We start from the raw sequence: 18,742 nt of genomic DNA, 5'->3' as shown, positions 1-18,742 counted from the left end.
TATACTTTTTAATTACATACATACATACTTCCCATGAACAACCGATCTCTGCACTAAGTATGACGTACGTAGCGCGTCACCTAAAAGGCAATTTGTCGCCTGATTAGATTAATTCAATTTATCCACCACAATGAAATGGCCCTCTTCCTGTCACAGAACCTGCCATCATAGCTCGTTAACGATAAGAATTCAACCGAAAACGACGGATATGTCATCAGGAGACGCATTCAAGACGCGGCGGTTCCAACCATCATTATGGATCATTTATATAAATAACATTATAATAACATTTTGTCAGTTTATTCAAAGTTGTCCGAATGGATATCTCTGTCTCACTCAAACGTCTGCAGATTGCACATATGTAAGTAGCTGTACATGCATGGTTGTGTTTTGAGATTTGGAATAAGGATTTAGTTTTATGGTTGCGGTCTGATGAGATACGACAATGATATTACTGTGAATGTGGAGGTAGAACATTTTTGAGCTCAGGACGGCAATGCATAAGAATTACGCTGGGTGTCACAGTATAATTTATGTTGTAAATAGTACCTAGTATAGGCGAAGGTTGTTTGCCATTCTAAGTTATAAAAATACACTTTATACCTAGATATTCTACTTGATTATATACGAGTATATTAGTTTTTATTTATTATGTCTTTATAATACCTACTTAGTAAAAACATGATGACGTGTTTCAGCATTATAAATAAATGAAAAACTTTGTACTCTTCCCTTCAAAAAATGATACAAATTAAGTAAGTTAAAAATAATTACACAAAAAAATCATAATTAATAATACTTAATGAAACGATTTTAAACTAAAGTAAATACAATTATTTAAAAAAAACTAATTGATAGTCCATTTCAATAGAACTTAATGACAAGGTAACCAAGTTTTATGGAAATTATCACAAAAACAGTAAATTATCAAAAAAATCAAGCGATATTTAGTTGTACTTCTATTGGACTTGAGCACCATCTTTTTATATTTAAGTTTTCATTATGTTTCATTAAAACATTATCTTATTAAGATATTCATCAGTTAGCTCTATTAGTTTATTTCTCATTCCATTATAAAAAAAACAAAACACTACTACTTTCAAAATCATGAATACTTACAAACTTACAAAAAGAAATGTATATATTACTTTCTTCACAGAACTGCTTATTACGTGCCCAAACAAAAACCAACGCAAATTAGACGAAATCTGTAAAATTATTATCCAATGTGCAGCAATTATTTTTAATTTACCTTAACCTTGAGACACGGTATGGAAACTTGCCGAACTGCTTACAGACTCAGGGTAGTCAGGCAAAAATTAACACGTTCCATGAACTATCATGGGTGTTATAAAAGCTATACAATAAAAGCTAACACACTCTTCGTGGTTTACAACCTTAGTTCTTTCCTAAACATAAAACTGTAATCTAATTTTTCTATATAAATAAGGAATTGTCAAACAATGCGAAATTACTTCGGTAAAGAAGTCAGTCTACTTGTAACCTGGTCGAAACATAAAGATAACTCAGTTAAATTAACATCATCATCTTATCAGCCGTTAACCGGGAGTTTTAACTAGTAGTTGTTACACTTGACGGATTGGTAACCACAGGCTTTAGTGTCGTTTAAAGAAGGACGCTGCTGCCTATCCCTTAACAATTAAGTTCCCCATGTCGCCTCTTACGACAACCACGGGAAAGGAAGGGGAAAAATAAATTATCGTAGTTTACTTAAGTTATCGCATTAATTTCCGTCTATTATAATGTTTTATGCTAAACCATGCAACTCGAAAGTCTGAAAGTTAATAATATAAAAGTTAAAAGTTTTTTGGTACTGAATATCTAATCATAAACCCATGTAAAAAGATTAACTATTTAACACACAAATTAATTATGTTTGTTAAAAACAGCTAATTCAGTGTTTGTTTGTCTCAACACATTTGATAATACAATTATTTTGACACAATTGGTGTGTGACTTTACGATTATCTGTACTTCTTACGCTCGCGAACTTCGCTCTGACAATTTTCTTGCTCTGTCTATTTCACCATCTTGCTCTAACTTCTTAGGTCTTAAGGCTTTAGGACTCTGAAATGCGCTACCTATTACCATAAGAAAGGTGTCTAACACATTTGCTTTTATTTAAGTCCATAAATCTCTTATGAAGAAGCTGTAAAAGTAGATCATCATCACCGTCACTTTTCCTTTTTTATGGTATATATTTGTATATGTTTAATGTATTCATATAAATATATTCATATTTATAATTTACAATATGTAGCAGTAACGTATACGTCTGTAACTATTAACCCATTTAATAATTTTCATTATTTTTAATGCATAATTACATTTCTGTTTTTCTAAACCTTCATTAGGAGGTTGATTACTATTTAGCATTAAGTCTGCTGTATCAAACAATATTTTGTAGTATGGTCAATAAAGAATTAATAAATAAATTGGTAATACTGCAATTGCGAATAAATTAAGAATATAGTTTCAGGTGAACTGTCATCTTTTTTGCTAGTTCAAGTTGCATAAAAGAAGAAATTTAATCATAAAGTAAAGCATCACTTCTCAGAATCCTATGAGATATGACCTACGTCTCAGACGCATCAAAAACTTTTAGATAAATTCTTGGTAAGCAACAAATAGTCCATGAGAAAATATAAAATAATATGCTCGAATGCACGCGCAGTCAACTCTAGCTTCCACAAAACGGCCGTGTAACCGACGTTGTCTAATAGAATGCGCTCGTAACGAACTGCGTACTGCGGAATGCGCGTTTCAAAAATGTGGTATTATTATTTATAATATTTAATATATATAAATAATATGATATGTGTGGGGTACTACGTAATACTAACTTTACAAGTATATGATATATTCTTTAGCAATATAAAGGTTGTAAACCTCTTGGTAATAAATAGAAATGAAGCACAAGTTCACACAGTTCATTTATTTTAGATATCATACTATTAAATCATATATTTAATATTTTACTTTGTATATTTTACATATAACAAATAATATAACATAAATACCCAACTTTTGTTAATCCATTCACACTTATTTAACTATAGTTTCTTTAGGACTTCCATTAACAATAATTGTGATATATTTTATATAATGACCACGTGCTTTACTATACTTGTTCACTCTTGATACAGCAAGAGGACCTCCGCTCTATTCAACGGTTGGACAAGAAGTGTTTACCAACCCAAATAACAATCTTTTATATCTACAGAGCCGAATTCGAGTGAACAAGTCAGTGAGACCACGTGTTTTTACAATTTAATTACTTTTTATTTAAGTATCATGATAATAAATAATTATAAAATCAATTAAAATATAAATTAGTATTTTATATACATTACAAGAATAATTCATTACAAAATTTGGTATAATAACAATTTTAATATTTCATTATATTTAAAGTAATTAGTCTGATTTTTTGTAATAAATGTAGGTACACATTTTGACACAAGATGTTTAAGAAAATTGATATAATTTAAAATAAATATCTAACACGCGCGTAGCGAACTTCGTTTCACGAATATTCATGCGAAAATGTTTCATGCAAAAATAAAATTTACGTTGCCACACAATTAGATTTCTATTACTGCATTTTAAAACGCCTCCAATGAGTCTCGCCATTGAATCTTACATGTATGGAAATATTCAAAGTCGTAATGGGTTAACACCACTTCCATGTATATAATACATTAGCAATTCTCGTATTACAATATATTGTTAAAGAAAATCGATAATATTGTGGTATTTGGTAACAGGTGGTAAGTGTGCTTATATAAAAGCAATGAGCGGTGACCCGAACTATCGGTTTCACATCCGACCCGGGACCGGCTTCCCTATCAGATTACACTACTCACATTGATTGTGACTCAGTATAGTTTAAGGCTGTTTGTTTATTTTTAATTGGGTTTACCCGTCTTAATTATTAAAAACATTGTTTTTGGAATTATTAGTTTTATTTTAATTGAATTAATGCATAAAGACTTAATGTGTAATAAAAATAATTGTCCATGTTCGTTAAAAATTGTATATATTATCCTCTTCTATTTTTACTCTTTCTTCCTCTTTCTACTCCAAATCCTTTTCTATGCAAGCAATTCATTTATAAAATTCGCTTCCTATCTCTATATAGTACGCTCAATGCCTGAGTATTTTTAAAAACTTAGTTAAATCCCACTACACATTCCTATAATTACTTGGTTCTCCTTCGTTCCCACCCGAATTATATGTATTATATATGTATATTAGTATTGTGTATGTGTATATTTATGTATGTACATAATTGTACTTATCTTCGAATAATTAGTTTTACATTTTTTACATACGTTTACGCGCCACCTATACTTTCATTCTTTAATTCCCTCTACCAAAGATTACCTTGAACAGTTTGCTTAACAATATAACCGCCTCTTGTACTATATAAATACTTCAACAATTCATGTAGAATTGGTGCAATAGTGTTAAATAAATAAATAAGTATCTATATAAAGATCTACAGATTTAATAAAATTTTAAATTTTCACTCTTACATAATTTTATTATGTCCTAAAATTAAATGTTTGATATTACTTTTGGACGTAGCTTTAATAATCTAATAGATAAAGAAACCAAAACGTAATATTTTAAGTACTAAACTAAAGCAAAACTTGAGCGTCATTTTAATTAAGTAATTGCTACTAGCTTTGCCTGTTCTATTTAATGTAAGTGCCCTTCAATGGTTAAAAGCTGATTTCAGCGAGATATTCCGAAGTGGAAGCACCGCTTTTTAGTATTATTTCACTAAATGAGATCATTTTTACCCGATTGTTGAAATATGAACATTAATTATTTTTCAGGTGTATATATAATTGAATATTATAATCTATGTTTTTAAATATGTCTTTATTGTATTATACATTTAAAAGTTTGATCTGCAAAAAAATAGAAATTTTAATCATAAAAAAGTCACCTAATATGGAACCGACAGGTTAATAAACTCTATCGATTGCAAAAATAATAATCTGTTCAATTTTAACGAAGATATCGCATAACATACCCATACACATAAAAAGTACAAACGAATTTAAACCGTAATATTTTTACATTATTGGATTTATTTCAATACCACAAGACATATACGTACTAGAACGTTTTTTGCAGTTATTATTAAACAAATATTTATTCAATTTCGCATGACTTATAATTGTGCGATAGAGCATACGGAGGCTAACAGACCAGTTATGAAGTACTCAAAGACCTACACAAAAAACTATAATCGATACACGATCGCCTCTAACCACAAATTATCGACTATTCTGCTTTCTTAGGCTATTAAAAAAAAACATAAATCATATATTATAATTACATCAAATATTATATGAAATCAGAAAACACGTTCACATCTTACGTGTATCAACCTATAATTGTAGTGCAATAAAACAGATTTTACGTCACAAATCGTTTATCTACAAATTAACAGAAGGAAACCCGCAGCTTCGTGGATTACGTCATTTGCCGTTCCTGTGGGAGTTTCCACGGAAATCGTAAATTCGGCTTTCTATTTATGAAAGAAATTTTAAAATACATAATTCTAAAGATTAGCTTTTATATATAAGCAAAGAAATCCTTCCACTACAAAATATTATCGGTAACGTGTGACGTGACGTATCTTTTTAAACTAGGATAATATATTTATCTATTAATTGAAGTTACAATTTATATGTGCAGTATACCAAACATTTAAATCAGAGTAAATAGATTTGTATATTTGGTATATACTACACAAACGTATTCATTAATTGTAATTAAAAGTGCTTTAGATATAAAACTACTCCAAAATCTAAATATATAAGTTTTATATCGAATAAAAAATCAAACAACTAAACATTATACTGACATTTTCCTATACCTCAGTTTGTACAACTGTAGTCACCCCAGCCATTATTGTAACATATATAAAACCATCTTGAACGAAGCTCAGAAACTCCTTCGCCCAAAATAGACTCTTTATTTGTTTATTTAAATAACTTTATTAATCAAATGAAAATATGGTACAAAAGCTAACTTAATGCTAGTAGCAATTTCTACCAGTTAACCTTTGGGCTTGAGCAATGAATCACGAACTGTGTATTTAGTTGTCTCGTATTTATCTAAGTTTACGCTTAATTTATAGAAAGCCACTATTTAAGTAATCAATAAGTAATATTAAAAACTATACCAATAACTTAGTACAATATATGGCAATGACATTAGAGAAAATTCTAAAGTGTCTTCATCTGTGTAAACTATACTGATTAATTAATTAGATAAGGTACTACTATGTATAGAATTGAATACTGAACTATGTAATAAATTTCTAACTTATCTATAACAACCGTAGGGCTTCTACGTACGTAGGTAGGGTAGCCTAAGTATGTAGAGCTATGTATGTATACATGCGGAATTTCATATCATTAGTTATTTGATTAGAATTATTCTATTTAATTCCACTACCATTAGTATATGAGCGACTGCCAACAGTCGAAGATTGATCACTACTATTACTACCAAACGTTCTACAACCTTACATGTTAGCCATCAACCTCCAACCACCATTTAATCATAACACAAAAATTGAAAAGTGTCTTCATTCCATTGTACATATTTTATATTATCTTATTGTATAAAAAACTCGATAAAATCATGCGATATCGTGGCATACTATTGTCAATTATAAAAGACTCCAATATGACTGATAAAAATATATCCCGAAGATTATTACAAAAACGTTCGTAACGTAAAGGTATAATATCCCTTAACATGTGCCAGTAAGGAAAAAAACATTGAGTAGAGGAAAAATTAACGAACCAACGTATTTGCTCGCTTTGTGGACCAACCCTAATATGTAAACATAGAATAAATTAGCCTATCTACCTTAAATAACTACGAGACGCGCTGGCGTTCATAATGAACCACGATAACCTATGATATCGACGAGCTACAACACTAGCTAACAGATACAATATGCCCAAGCCCCAAGAATAATTAGCACATCTTATCTTACTCTAATTAATTCTCGAATACCGCTACAATTTTATGCGAGCGGCTTAATGCGAGCCTACTCATCTTATAAAATGTCGTTAAGGTCCCTCTGTTCAACGAATAGACGCCTCAGCCGTCATTTAATTATATCTCTGTAATTTGCACAAAATGTTCAGTAAAAATGCCTAAAGGTCGTACAAACGAATGGAATCGCATTACGTTCTGGTGACGTTCTTATAAACGCGAAAGTAAAACTCTATCCTAATATTTCCACACATTATGACAGTTAAACTATAGGTTTGACATGCTTCTGTAAAAATACTTAATCTGTGTGAAGTAGAGGAACTGGTTGAGTAACTAAATAGGAGGCTGTATTGGTTTTTTTCTTCTAATAAAAGGAAAACACAAAGTAACCACACGCAATGACGGTAAAAAATGTATAATGTAATGTTAAATATATAATTTAAAAAAAATATATTTACAAAAAAATATATAAGAAAAAATGTAGCAAGGAGTTCCACACACTGTGGATCGACACACTACAAGACTTCGATAACTTTATGCAAATAAAAATAGTATTACCCAGAAGTCAGTAACTAACATACATGTAATACAACAGAAAAAAATTCACGAACCAAACATATTTAACTATATAAAAAATTATATAATATAAAATTTTAAAGCATTATTAATCGAAAAATAGCCATTGTACATAGATTGTAATACGATTATTTCGTATACCCAATATCTCGCAATAAAAGTGTTATACAAGTGTATATTAGTAAATAGGCAAAAAACTAATTGTATTATGTTTTGTATACAGCAACATTTTAACCCCCAAATATCCTATTTAAATTTACCGTTACAAACATTATATGTTTATAAAAATATATATACTAATTTAATGTGATAATAATGACAATATATATATTTTTTTTTACAATTTAATTATAATCTTTACCGCTTGTTTTCTTAAGAAGAAACCGCCTTCCTCATGGAAGGTCGGTGACGATAATAGCGGCTTAGATTGATACAACAGTAATTTATACCATCAGTACTAATATATACCTACTGCATTTATTTTTTAATGACGCACGTCTTCAGAAATATCGATATGAAATCATAATATTTATATTTTTTTAAACAAACTACAAAACCGGACTATAAAATAAACTTTTGACAGTTTATGACCACCGTTATCCTGTAATTAAGATGTAGGTATCATTACATATACGTACATTTATATATATTTACAAGAAAATCTCAAGTCATCTTCTTATACATACATATAACTTGTATAAATGAAGCATTATCCTCCTTCTTTCAGTAGTTAAGTAAAAAACTTGGTCAAAACCAGCATGAAATTGATAAGAGGAAAAAGTGGTTAGTTATTTATTTAACCGAAAATCACATTAAATTGAAAAAAAAAAACAATATCTATTAGGAATTCGCTAAGATAAGTAAAATAAATATATAAAAAAAAACCATACAAATTGATAACGTTCTCCTTTTTGGAGTTGGTTCAAAATAAAATATCAATGGCAATGTGTTCGAAGCGGAAACATTAGTTACCCATTCAAATACAAGAATATGAAACAACTCGTTTATAAACAGCCGTTAAACCATTCATTCTACACTGTGTACCGCGCGTGTCCATACAAAAATTAACGATAGAATCAGTTATTAAACTAAAGCACGCTATTAATAGATAAGGGTTCGAATTAGAGCCGCATTATGCGTTAGCAATAACTAAGAAAAAATAAATAATCACCCCATGAATAACAATAAGGCTTCCCCAGAATGCTTAGCGGACGGCTATTAAACACTGTTTCCGTTGTTATTTTATGAAAATATTTAATCCATTTATCCTCGGTTAATAGGCCATTACTATAATGTATAGTTAATTTAGTTTTCCTGTTGATATTTTCAAATTTTACTATACTTTATAAGCAATTTCCGCGGCTTTGCCCTAATGTCTTGGTATATAAAATACTCTGTGTTGAGCTACAACCTTCCTGTGTACCGAATTTCATTCAAATCCATTCAACCATTTAAGTATTATTTAGTAACAAATAAATATTCAATATTTTTTATAAATTTTCACATCTACACTAATATTATAAAGAGGAAAGATTTGTATTTTTGTGTGTATATATGTTTGTATTGAATAAACTCAAAAACTATTTTGCCGATTTCAAAAATTATTTCACTATTTTTTTTTACAACACAGGGGGCAAACGAGCATGCGGCTCACCTGATAGTAAGTGACTACCGCCGCCCATGGTCACCCACAACACCTACGGCATTGCAGGTGTGCTGCCGGCCTTTTAAAAAGGAATATGCTCTTTTCTTGAAGGTTATGTTGTCGTATCGGTTCGGAAATATTGAAGTTGATTCCAAAGAGTGGTTCGAAAATTTTAAAGCTACATTCATCCTGAGTAATATAGGCTATATTTATTACTAGAAAAGATTAAGGATCCTTACTAAAACTTTAGTAACGTATCTCAAGGTGTAAAAAAATGCTATGAATTATCTTTCGTCGCGTGCGCTACGGAAAATATTGGTGATAGAACAAAAGTATGTTCTACAATATTGAAGAAAATATCAATAACTACAAAAAACTTCGCGATACTATATGTCCAACTATTATCGTTATGTCACAATAACCATTTTTTAAAATGTAAACATGTCCACCCGTACGAAGCCGAGACGGGCCGCTAGTTTATAATATTAGAAGAACTTATTATCATACTAAACTTAGAAAAGTGTATAAAATATTATACAACGTTTTGCAAATTGTTTTGAAAAGTTCTATGTAAACATTATCACCACTATAGCGGTCGTTTACCGTGACATACAAACGTAACGTTAACAATGAAAATTTTCATTTGTGGCACCGATGACGCATCCCTCATAAAGACCCACCTTTAACACTTTGTTACTTCTTATTATTTCCGGAAACCGAGAATTCGAAGGCTATTCATAAGTCCAAAAGCGGTCAAGTGCTATTAAAGAAACTCATAAAGACAGAGCTATCTTCATTCACAAGTGAATTCATAGAATGTGCAATTGTCACGAATAATACTTTGGAAACATTGCATTACTGAATTTCAATTTATCAAAAAAATAATTGAAATCTTAAGTATTTCAATGTTGAATTGTGAAATTGGATTTTATATACCTATTACTATATATAGATACGTACTAGACAGTATTAAACAAGCTGATGATGTCAATGAAAAGAGGTAACCCTCTCTATAGTCTTGAATAAAGTAGTCATAGATATCACAAAATATGCGTGAATTTACTGGGTACAGAGGAATAACACCTGAGTCCTCAAGAATGGCAACGCATGGGGGGGTATCATGGGCGAAACAGTATGCTCATGTCCATTGTACTGCTCATGTCTATAGGCATATATATATATATATATATATATATATATATATATATATATATATATATATCTACCGCCCATGAACATAAACGTCGAAAAACTCAGGTCATGGACTATATACTTAGGTACTATTTAACAATAAACAACATACAAATACACTATAAAATCCCCTTCTAAGTATAGTATTTTATGTCAAAGATTGCGTTGACTATATTAACCATCAGATAGAAAGCTAGACGAGTAAAAAAAACTCCACCAGTATACCAACAGTCAATACTAACTATTGGATACAGGGGGAAAGGGATTGTTAGTAATGAAGACTGAGAATCTCATTGCTAGCAATATACCCAACCAGGTCGACCTCCACGCAGTTCCCCCTGGAAACTATCATGGTTAATTCCTGATAAATTCATCATGATGAGCTAACTGACCTGTTTTCATTCTCATAGATCACCCTTCACTGGTCCCCTGCCAGCGTATACTGTTAGCGCAGGTGGGGTTGCCATTCCATTTTCATCCATAAAAAAAAAACTATTAGATACATAAAAAAATCAACAAATAGACAATAATGTTAGCTGTACGCATAAATTAAGGTAAAAATCACATGTCTTATACCGAGATATATCTCAGCATCAGCTGTGTAATATTCATTCAAATCAATTCAGCTATTTAAACGTGATCGAGTAACAAACATTGAACATGTATTTCACATTGGACATGGTTGTTAGTAATACGGACGACTGCAACGGCGCGGGGGAAGGGATTGTTAGTAACGAGCAGGTTAGTTCCCATTGCTAGCAATATACCCTGTCAGGTCGACCTCCACGTAGTCCCCCCTAGAAACCATCCTATTAAATTTCATTCTCACCTACCATCCCTCACTGATGCGCCGCCCACGTATACCGTTTAGCGCCGGCGGGGTCACCATTCCATTATCATTCATTAAAAAAAAAATCTTTTAATGTATGCAGAATATAAATAGAAGTAATATGGATTTATAACGTTAGAATATATTATTCAATGTCGTCAACAACTGCAGTATTAAACAAATATTTTCATAAGTGCAGGGTAAATGAAACATAAAACAAGTGGCATAGAACAACTGGCAATAAATGCCACCCTTGTTGATAATAACACTTCACAACTAACAAGCGTTTGTCACAATGTATAAACACAAATGACTGAGGTGTACGGCCCAATACCTGTGTCGGAGCAGGTAGTGTCGGCAGCACAATGGCATTCCGGGCATTCGAAATGAATCAAAATTCGACGCAGACTCCGATGACTAACTCACGGAGCCCGCTGATATATTACAATAATAATGGCCGGCCTCTATTGTTGTTATTAGGGGATGATTTTATTACAATTCACCAGCAGGTGCATCTACAAATTTCCGTTTTTGTAACTTTACTGTTAACTGTCAAATTGATGATTAGATAAACAAACTCATTGGTTGAGTTGAACATGCGACGTAATAAACGTTCAGACTGTCATGATAAATTGATTTGAATGATAATGATAACAATGTAAATAAAGCTACATAGATAATTGTGTTCAACATAAACATTATAAAGTATATATGATAAGTAAATGTCATTTATGGACAGGTCAGACGTGTTTATTGGAGTGCGCCAACGAGTCCTCCCCACTAAATGACTGGTTCCATTATTTGTATGGAGCGGCGACCTCCCGTACCGACGGGAACAATGAAAGTGAGAGAGGGCAGGAATGCGCGCAGGGGCAGGTGTGCGGTGCGCGGGGGACGCCTGGTTCCCGGTTCCCAGGCGAGGAATTCCAGCACAAGCAACAAAGCCTACCCGCCGCCATTCACCCCGCGCTCTCTTTCCCCGCTCGCCCCTCTAGCGGTTCCGTCTCGCACTCGTAATTTTTCGTGACTTTCCCCCTAAGTAGCTTTACGACGGTGTGGATCAGAGCCGATATCAATGTTCGATATTCAAAAATCGTCGCACACTCCCATTACGGGGACATGAAAGGGAATACTCCTCATTTTATTTTTGCCAATGGCCTAATAAATTCCGTTTCAACATCCGCCATTGGAATCCATTACGATTAACCTTAAGCGAGTTCAATGTAATGCAAAACTGTCTTTAAGTATTGCGGCAACGATTATAAATAAGTATTATTGTTTCATTCATGCGATCGAGGTTCAGGGTCAGGTGTCATATCACATCGAACAGCTGACTTAACATTCCGTTTCAAACTGAACTAATAAAGTATTGTATTTTCAGCTCTACATATTATGTGACTTATAATTTATTAAAACTGCTAAATGATTTTATTGTATATTTACGAAACTTATGTTCTGCATTAAGTAACATATATATTGCATAGTAAAACACCTACCATGCAATATAGAAATATAACATCCACGCGCTTTCTTGTTAAATTCGTCACGATAGGCTAACTGATCTGTTTTCGTTCTCATCTATCATCACTCATTGGTACCCCGCCAGCATATATCGATAACGCAAGCGGGACTACCATTCAATCTTCACCCATTAAAAAAAAAACTACAAATTGCTCAACGAATTCATTTGAATATTAAAATTCACATTAAACAATAATAAAAGAAAATATAAATACATGCTTTGATCCTATACATTTATGCAGGCGCTTGTAAAATTAACAAAACAAAAATTTACTTTCAAATGTCATCGAAGTAATTTCTTCAGAATATAAGTATATAAAAAAGTGCCGATACAGTTAGTACACAAATGTAATAAGTACATATAATATATATACAATATGTAAATATACATTGCAAAGACTTATAATGTAACCAATATGTGAGAATTAGAAAAACTTTTGTCTCGTGTTCTATTTGAAACATCTCTCATAATTAAATCCGAAATTTTTAACAAGAAAACAGAAGCAAGCGAAACATTTATTTTATGGAAAATAATAACTGTCGCCTATAGACATGAGCATTACAGAGAATACTGTTTCGCCCATGATACCCCCTGTGCGTTGCCATTTCTGAGGACATTTCTGAGATGTTATTCCTCTGTACCCTGTAAATTCACTGCCATATCCCACCCTTCAAACCGAAACACAATCATACAAACACAACTGCTTCACGCTAGAAACACGAATGGGACAGAGGTACCCAAGCAAATGACTTTTATACAAAATCTTTCTCTGGTATGACAAAGACTGAGATTATAATATAACCAATATGTGAGAATGAAAAAACTTATGTCTCCTATGCTATCTAAAACGTCTCTCATAATTAAATCCGAACCTAAAAATCAGTTGCGATTTTTATCAATAAAGAAGAAAACAGAAGCAAACGAAACATTTGCAATTAATTAAAAAAACTACCCAATTCCAAGGCCTCCCATAAAACGGTGTTTCGCCGCGTGATTACCACTGCCTTCAAATAGAAGGGCGACCATGTTGCGTAATAAAATTGATTTTCAATCAATTCCGCGGTCGTTTTCGTATTTGCGCTCTAGAAACGTGAATAAAATCCATATCCTATAAATAAATATTGCATCAAATATTAATAACGTTTTAAGAAACTCATATAAATCCAATGTCAGTTTTAACCCGTTCCAAAATAAATATTTGACACAAAATTTCCATTGCGTTATTGCATAGTTCTGAATAAAATTCGAAATAATGATGAAATTAAAATCGTATTAAATTCGACTAATTAAAGTTAAAAGCATAATTCTAAATAAATAAGATTTATTTTGATGAAATTCTTTGATGTACTAAATAAAAATTTGATGGTTGATATTTATAATTAAATGACAGTATTCAAATCTGATAGTTGTTGAGTTCATAATTTCAGTGACTGAAAATGTTATTTAATTTATAAATATTAAAAACTGACTTAAAAATTAACAGCATTATGTTATTATTCGGAAAATTTGACAGACAGTTTTATGAATATTACCTAGTATTATCTGGAAGAAAATGTTAGAAATTGGCAATGAAATCGTAAGTATCGTGATATACTATTATACTGTTGACCAAAAAATATTTGGTATACTTTTAGTATCGTAGGTATTTTTTGTGTTTGTATATTACTTATGAACTAAGAATAGCGTTATGTTGTTATATTTTATTATATCTAACACTTGGCATTTACGGTTGGCATTTGACAAAGAGGGGCAGGCTAAATATAATTTGCAAGAATAGCCAAATCTTAGCCAAATGAGAGGAGTGTTCCGTTTTAAGTTCAATCACATTATTAAATACAAATAATAGACAAACTAATAATTTAATGATTGTATTATTTTAAATTAAAGAATAAAAAATTTATCTATACATACTTGTATAATAAAAATCTAACTAGACAATGTCTACACATAGAAAATATTGACATGACAAATCTTAATAAAATAACAAAAGACCGAACAATAATTATTTAGAATTTCTGTCTGTCAGTTTATCTATCTATCCGTATATTTGTGCCGACATCACGCAAAAACTACTGCACCAAATTAGTCACAATCGTATTCCTGAAGGTCGAACTTAACAGCTGGAATCCGAGTATGTTTTATCTTGATACACCATCTAACTTGGTCTATTTCATTAGTTTTCCTACTTCCAAAATCTACGCGAAGTTTCAAAAGCTAATTAGTTGGTTAGATAAGAAATGATAAGTACAAATTTACACATTTAATTATCTGTTCTAAGATTTGCATCAGAGCGATAGTGGGCTGTTTAACCAGCTGTGAATGTGAAGAGGTAATCAGAGAAGGCAGCCGAGCAGCGCGTGCGCTGACACAAGACACCCCCACTTGTACTCGAATGCAGATAACTAATCTATATCTTTATATTTGCATCAACAATGTTCCCCTTCGCTTTAACGTCGATAGGTGTTATTTATGTGTTTATTTATACACCTAGTATCTATTTGACATTATAAGTGACCTCTCGCGCATTTATTTTTATTAGTTACTTTTTTATATTACATATTACCATTTGTAAATCGTTCTTACAAAATAAGTACTCTTTTCATTTCATAGATTAAAGTTGTTTGCGCTACGTTTTTTTCTTAATTTTAAAACTTTGATTTATTATCGATTCTTAATTTGTTAAGTAAAATAAAATGTGATACTTTCAAATTATTATGCTTATTAAAATCTGTAATTATTCCAGCTTATCAATAAATTTAATTGCTTAAACGTGAAACTGTTTACTAAATGTATTTAAATTTTAAAATCAATATTTTTTGAGCTAACATTCTCTAAACCCCTCGATAGTTTATTGCGATTCTTCAGTGACGTGCGTGACGCGCCTTTTTATATTCATGTTTTTTTTTTTTTCTTTCCTATTTTGATATTTTTTTCTATTGTAAGCGACCAAGATTCATTTTCATAAAATATTCCAGTACTTTTTATCACATCACCCGTTAATATAACGGTCCTGCTATCCGCTCTGCGCCTATGCTCCCTGAATTTGGCCATGTCTCTATTGCAGTGAGTCCAAAACACTACCAGAACCAATTACAGCCACCTGTCAGTCACCATCGTTCCGTACAAAAAGTTAGTGACGTCCGTTTACAGAAATATCGAGTGACCGGAACACCCACGTTTCATTGTTAATTTTTAACAAATTCTTCATACTGTCTAAGACACTGTACTAAGACACTCGGATTATGTTCTTATTCGTATGAGCTATAACACGACACTCGTAAATATATTTCCCGTTTTATTTTGCAACACAATAAATAAAATTCTATAGTACATAACAAATAAATATATAAACTTTTTTTATGTCATACATTCTCCCATTTTTATTGCTTTTATTGGTAGCATCGCATCCAATATGTTTTACTTAGGTATATCAAAACCCGCACCTGGATGATCGCTAACATCAGCTGATGCGTTATATCTGGCGAAGAATCCTTCGGAGCTGGCGCACGACGCTGCCACTGCAGCAGCGGCGGCTCCCGCACACGCCACCATCAACATCATCACAATAAAACACCTCATGTTCACAATTAACACGCTAAAATATAAAGTTTTAAATTAAAAATGCTTTCGTTATTTTTTTTTTTAATTGGCCACTCGCGAACGCGCGTTCGTCGTTCTGATGGGCGAGCGAGACGCGTCCACCCTCATCGGTGCGTCTTCTCGTACTGACGATAGCCGTCACAGAGTAAGAAATGGCCACCAACCGATGCCACAGATCGCATGAAATAGATTAGTAACAGAAATAAAATGCCTAAATGACACATACCACTTTCAGCTGTAAAATAGAATACAAATTGCAAATTAGATATATAGTATGTTGATAGTACGATGTTTCTAGTGACGAATTTTTTTCCAATGACACTAGACGCGCCTACATTTGCCGGACTTATAAAAGTAAATTTACCTGTTTTATAAGTTAGAGAAGTAACGTTTAAATATATTTTATCAATTATTCATAAATCATTCTAAGTAGATGTCATTTTATATTGATAGAATGTTTTTATTCTTCAAAATTTTTTCACATTGATACTTGTAACAACATCTAAATCCACTAGATCGTAATTAAATGCAATCGAATATTAGATAAGATACCAAAACCAATTAAACATGATACCAGAAAATGTTGATAAAGCTTTTAAGTTTAAACATAACAAAAACATGAAATTGGTACAAATTTGTTATACTACTTACTGGATTTTTGTTTATATTCATTAATGGATTCTATTTATACTTATTATACTTACTTACATTTTAGATTTATTCAAATACAAACGCTTCAGTACAGAATAAAGAAGTAATCCATAGTTTAAGTGAAAATATGTTTTACTTTCCATTTTAATAATTTTGTGTAGTTAACAGAACTTCTTTTGAAAGTAAAAGTACCTAATTTTAAAACATTTGGTATAAACAAGAGGGGCTGAATGATTATTACTCTAGATTTATAGGATAAAAGAAATCTAATATATATTATAATATAAGAATTGTTTCATTTTATAAATACGTAAAGAAATATTACTTACACTTAACATGCCTATAAGTACATAGGTTTATTTTATATATGACTTCATAATAAATACTCAAAGTTAACAAACTTCTTTAATATTAAGAATCATATAAGTCGCCAACTTTAAAATGGCCATTACAAATGAAGAAAGTTTCCGTATAAAATAGTGCGCTCATAAAAGAGTCTGGTAGTGACAGCCAGCACCAGACTAGTCTGTGCCGCAGGGCGTTGCGCGCGCACTGATATCGAACGCCTGTCCACTCCGCGCCTATACATTCTCTGAGACGACTGCCTCGCAAAACACAACAAAATGTCATTTGACAAATACATTTTTCTCTATAAAAAACAGCTACTTCAATCGTTACAAAAATGAACGACGCATATTTCGTAGACATATTACACGAATATTTGAATTTAGAATGCGAAATCCTGTGTATACAAGTAGTTTTATTTCACAACAAGTAGCTTTTGCTCCGCTAGAAAAAAGGCAGTTAATATGATTCCGATACGAGAGTTAATCTTCAAAATTATTTATTTCAATCGATCCAGAATTCTCGACATGATCACAAAATTTTGCTCTACAGAAAAAACGACTTCAATCAGGTATTTTGATTTAATACCCAAACTACTGAATTAATTTCAACGAACTTTCTATTGTACCAGTCTAAAAATATATTCTTTCAAATAAAAAAGGATTTTCCAAATCAATTTATATATTGAAAACCTCCTTTTTTGTAGTCGAATAAAAAAATAAAAACGAATTTAGTACCTCCTCAATTCATCTATCGCTTATAAAAGTCGCTTAAATATCAACTTATTTCATAAAAAAAAAATACGAATGCAAACTCAGAAGAAGTCTAAAATTATTTCTTTATTGTGCGACGAGCTCGCGCTTCTTTGATCAGCAGTGATGAATAGGAAAGTTCATTGACACCTGAAACCTTTGAAATGTTGCTATTGCTTCTAATTTTGTATATCTTCTAATTATCTCTGACACTCTGAACGGTACTATCAAATAAGCTTAATTGTTTATATTATTCACACTATAGCTTATTGCCCGCTACTTCGTACGCCTTGATTTAAAAGTAAGAGAGCCGATGAAATAAACCGCTTATAGACGACGCATTAAATTAAAATATACCAGAGGGAGACTTTGTACAAAAGTCGTTTGCTTATATACCTCTGTCCCATTCGTGTTTCAACCGTAAAGCAGTTGTGTTTGCATGGTTGTGTTTCGGTTTGAAGGGTGGGATATGGCGAGAATTTACAGGGTACAGAGGAATAACACCTGAATCCTCAGGAATGGCAACGCATGGGGGGTATCATGGGCGAAACAGTATACTCTGTTATGTCCATAGTACT

At 31.7% G+C, this 18,742-nt stretch overlaps 1 protein-coding gene across 1 annotated transcript in view; it reads right to left on the bottom strand.

Moving 5' to 3' along the window:
• LOC113522510 (division abnormally delayed protein) overlaps positions 1-16,560 on the bottom strand; it is a 138,468-nt gene extending 121,908 nt beyond the window's left edge. Inside the window, exon 1 of the mRNA XM_026908213.3 lies at positions 16,260-16,560. Coding sequence (XP_026764014.2) covers positions 16,260-16,395 — 136 coding nt within the window. The 5' untranslated portion in view covers positions 16,396-16,560. The remainder of the gene's footprint in view (positions 1-16,259) is intronic.
• Between the last annotated feature and the right edge of the window lie 2,182 nt (positions 16,561-18,742).

This window comes from Galleria mellonella, unplaced genomic scaffold (genome assembly GCF_026898425.1).
Source record: "Galleria mellonella isolate WM207_F2 unplaced genomic scaffold, CSIRO_AGI_GalMel_v1 utg38, whole genome shotgun sequence".
Classification (NCBI taxonomy): domain Eukaryota; kingdom Metazoa; phylum Arthropoda; class Insecta; order Lepidoptera; family Pyralidae; genus Galleria; species Galleria mellonella.
This window is presented reverse-complemented; position numbering and strand designations above follow the sequence as displayed.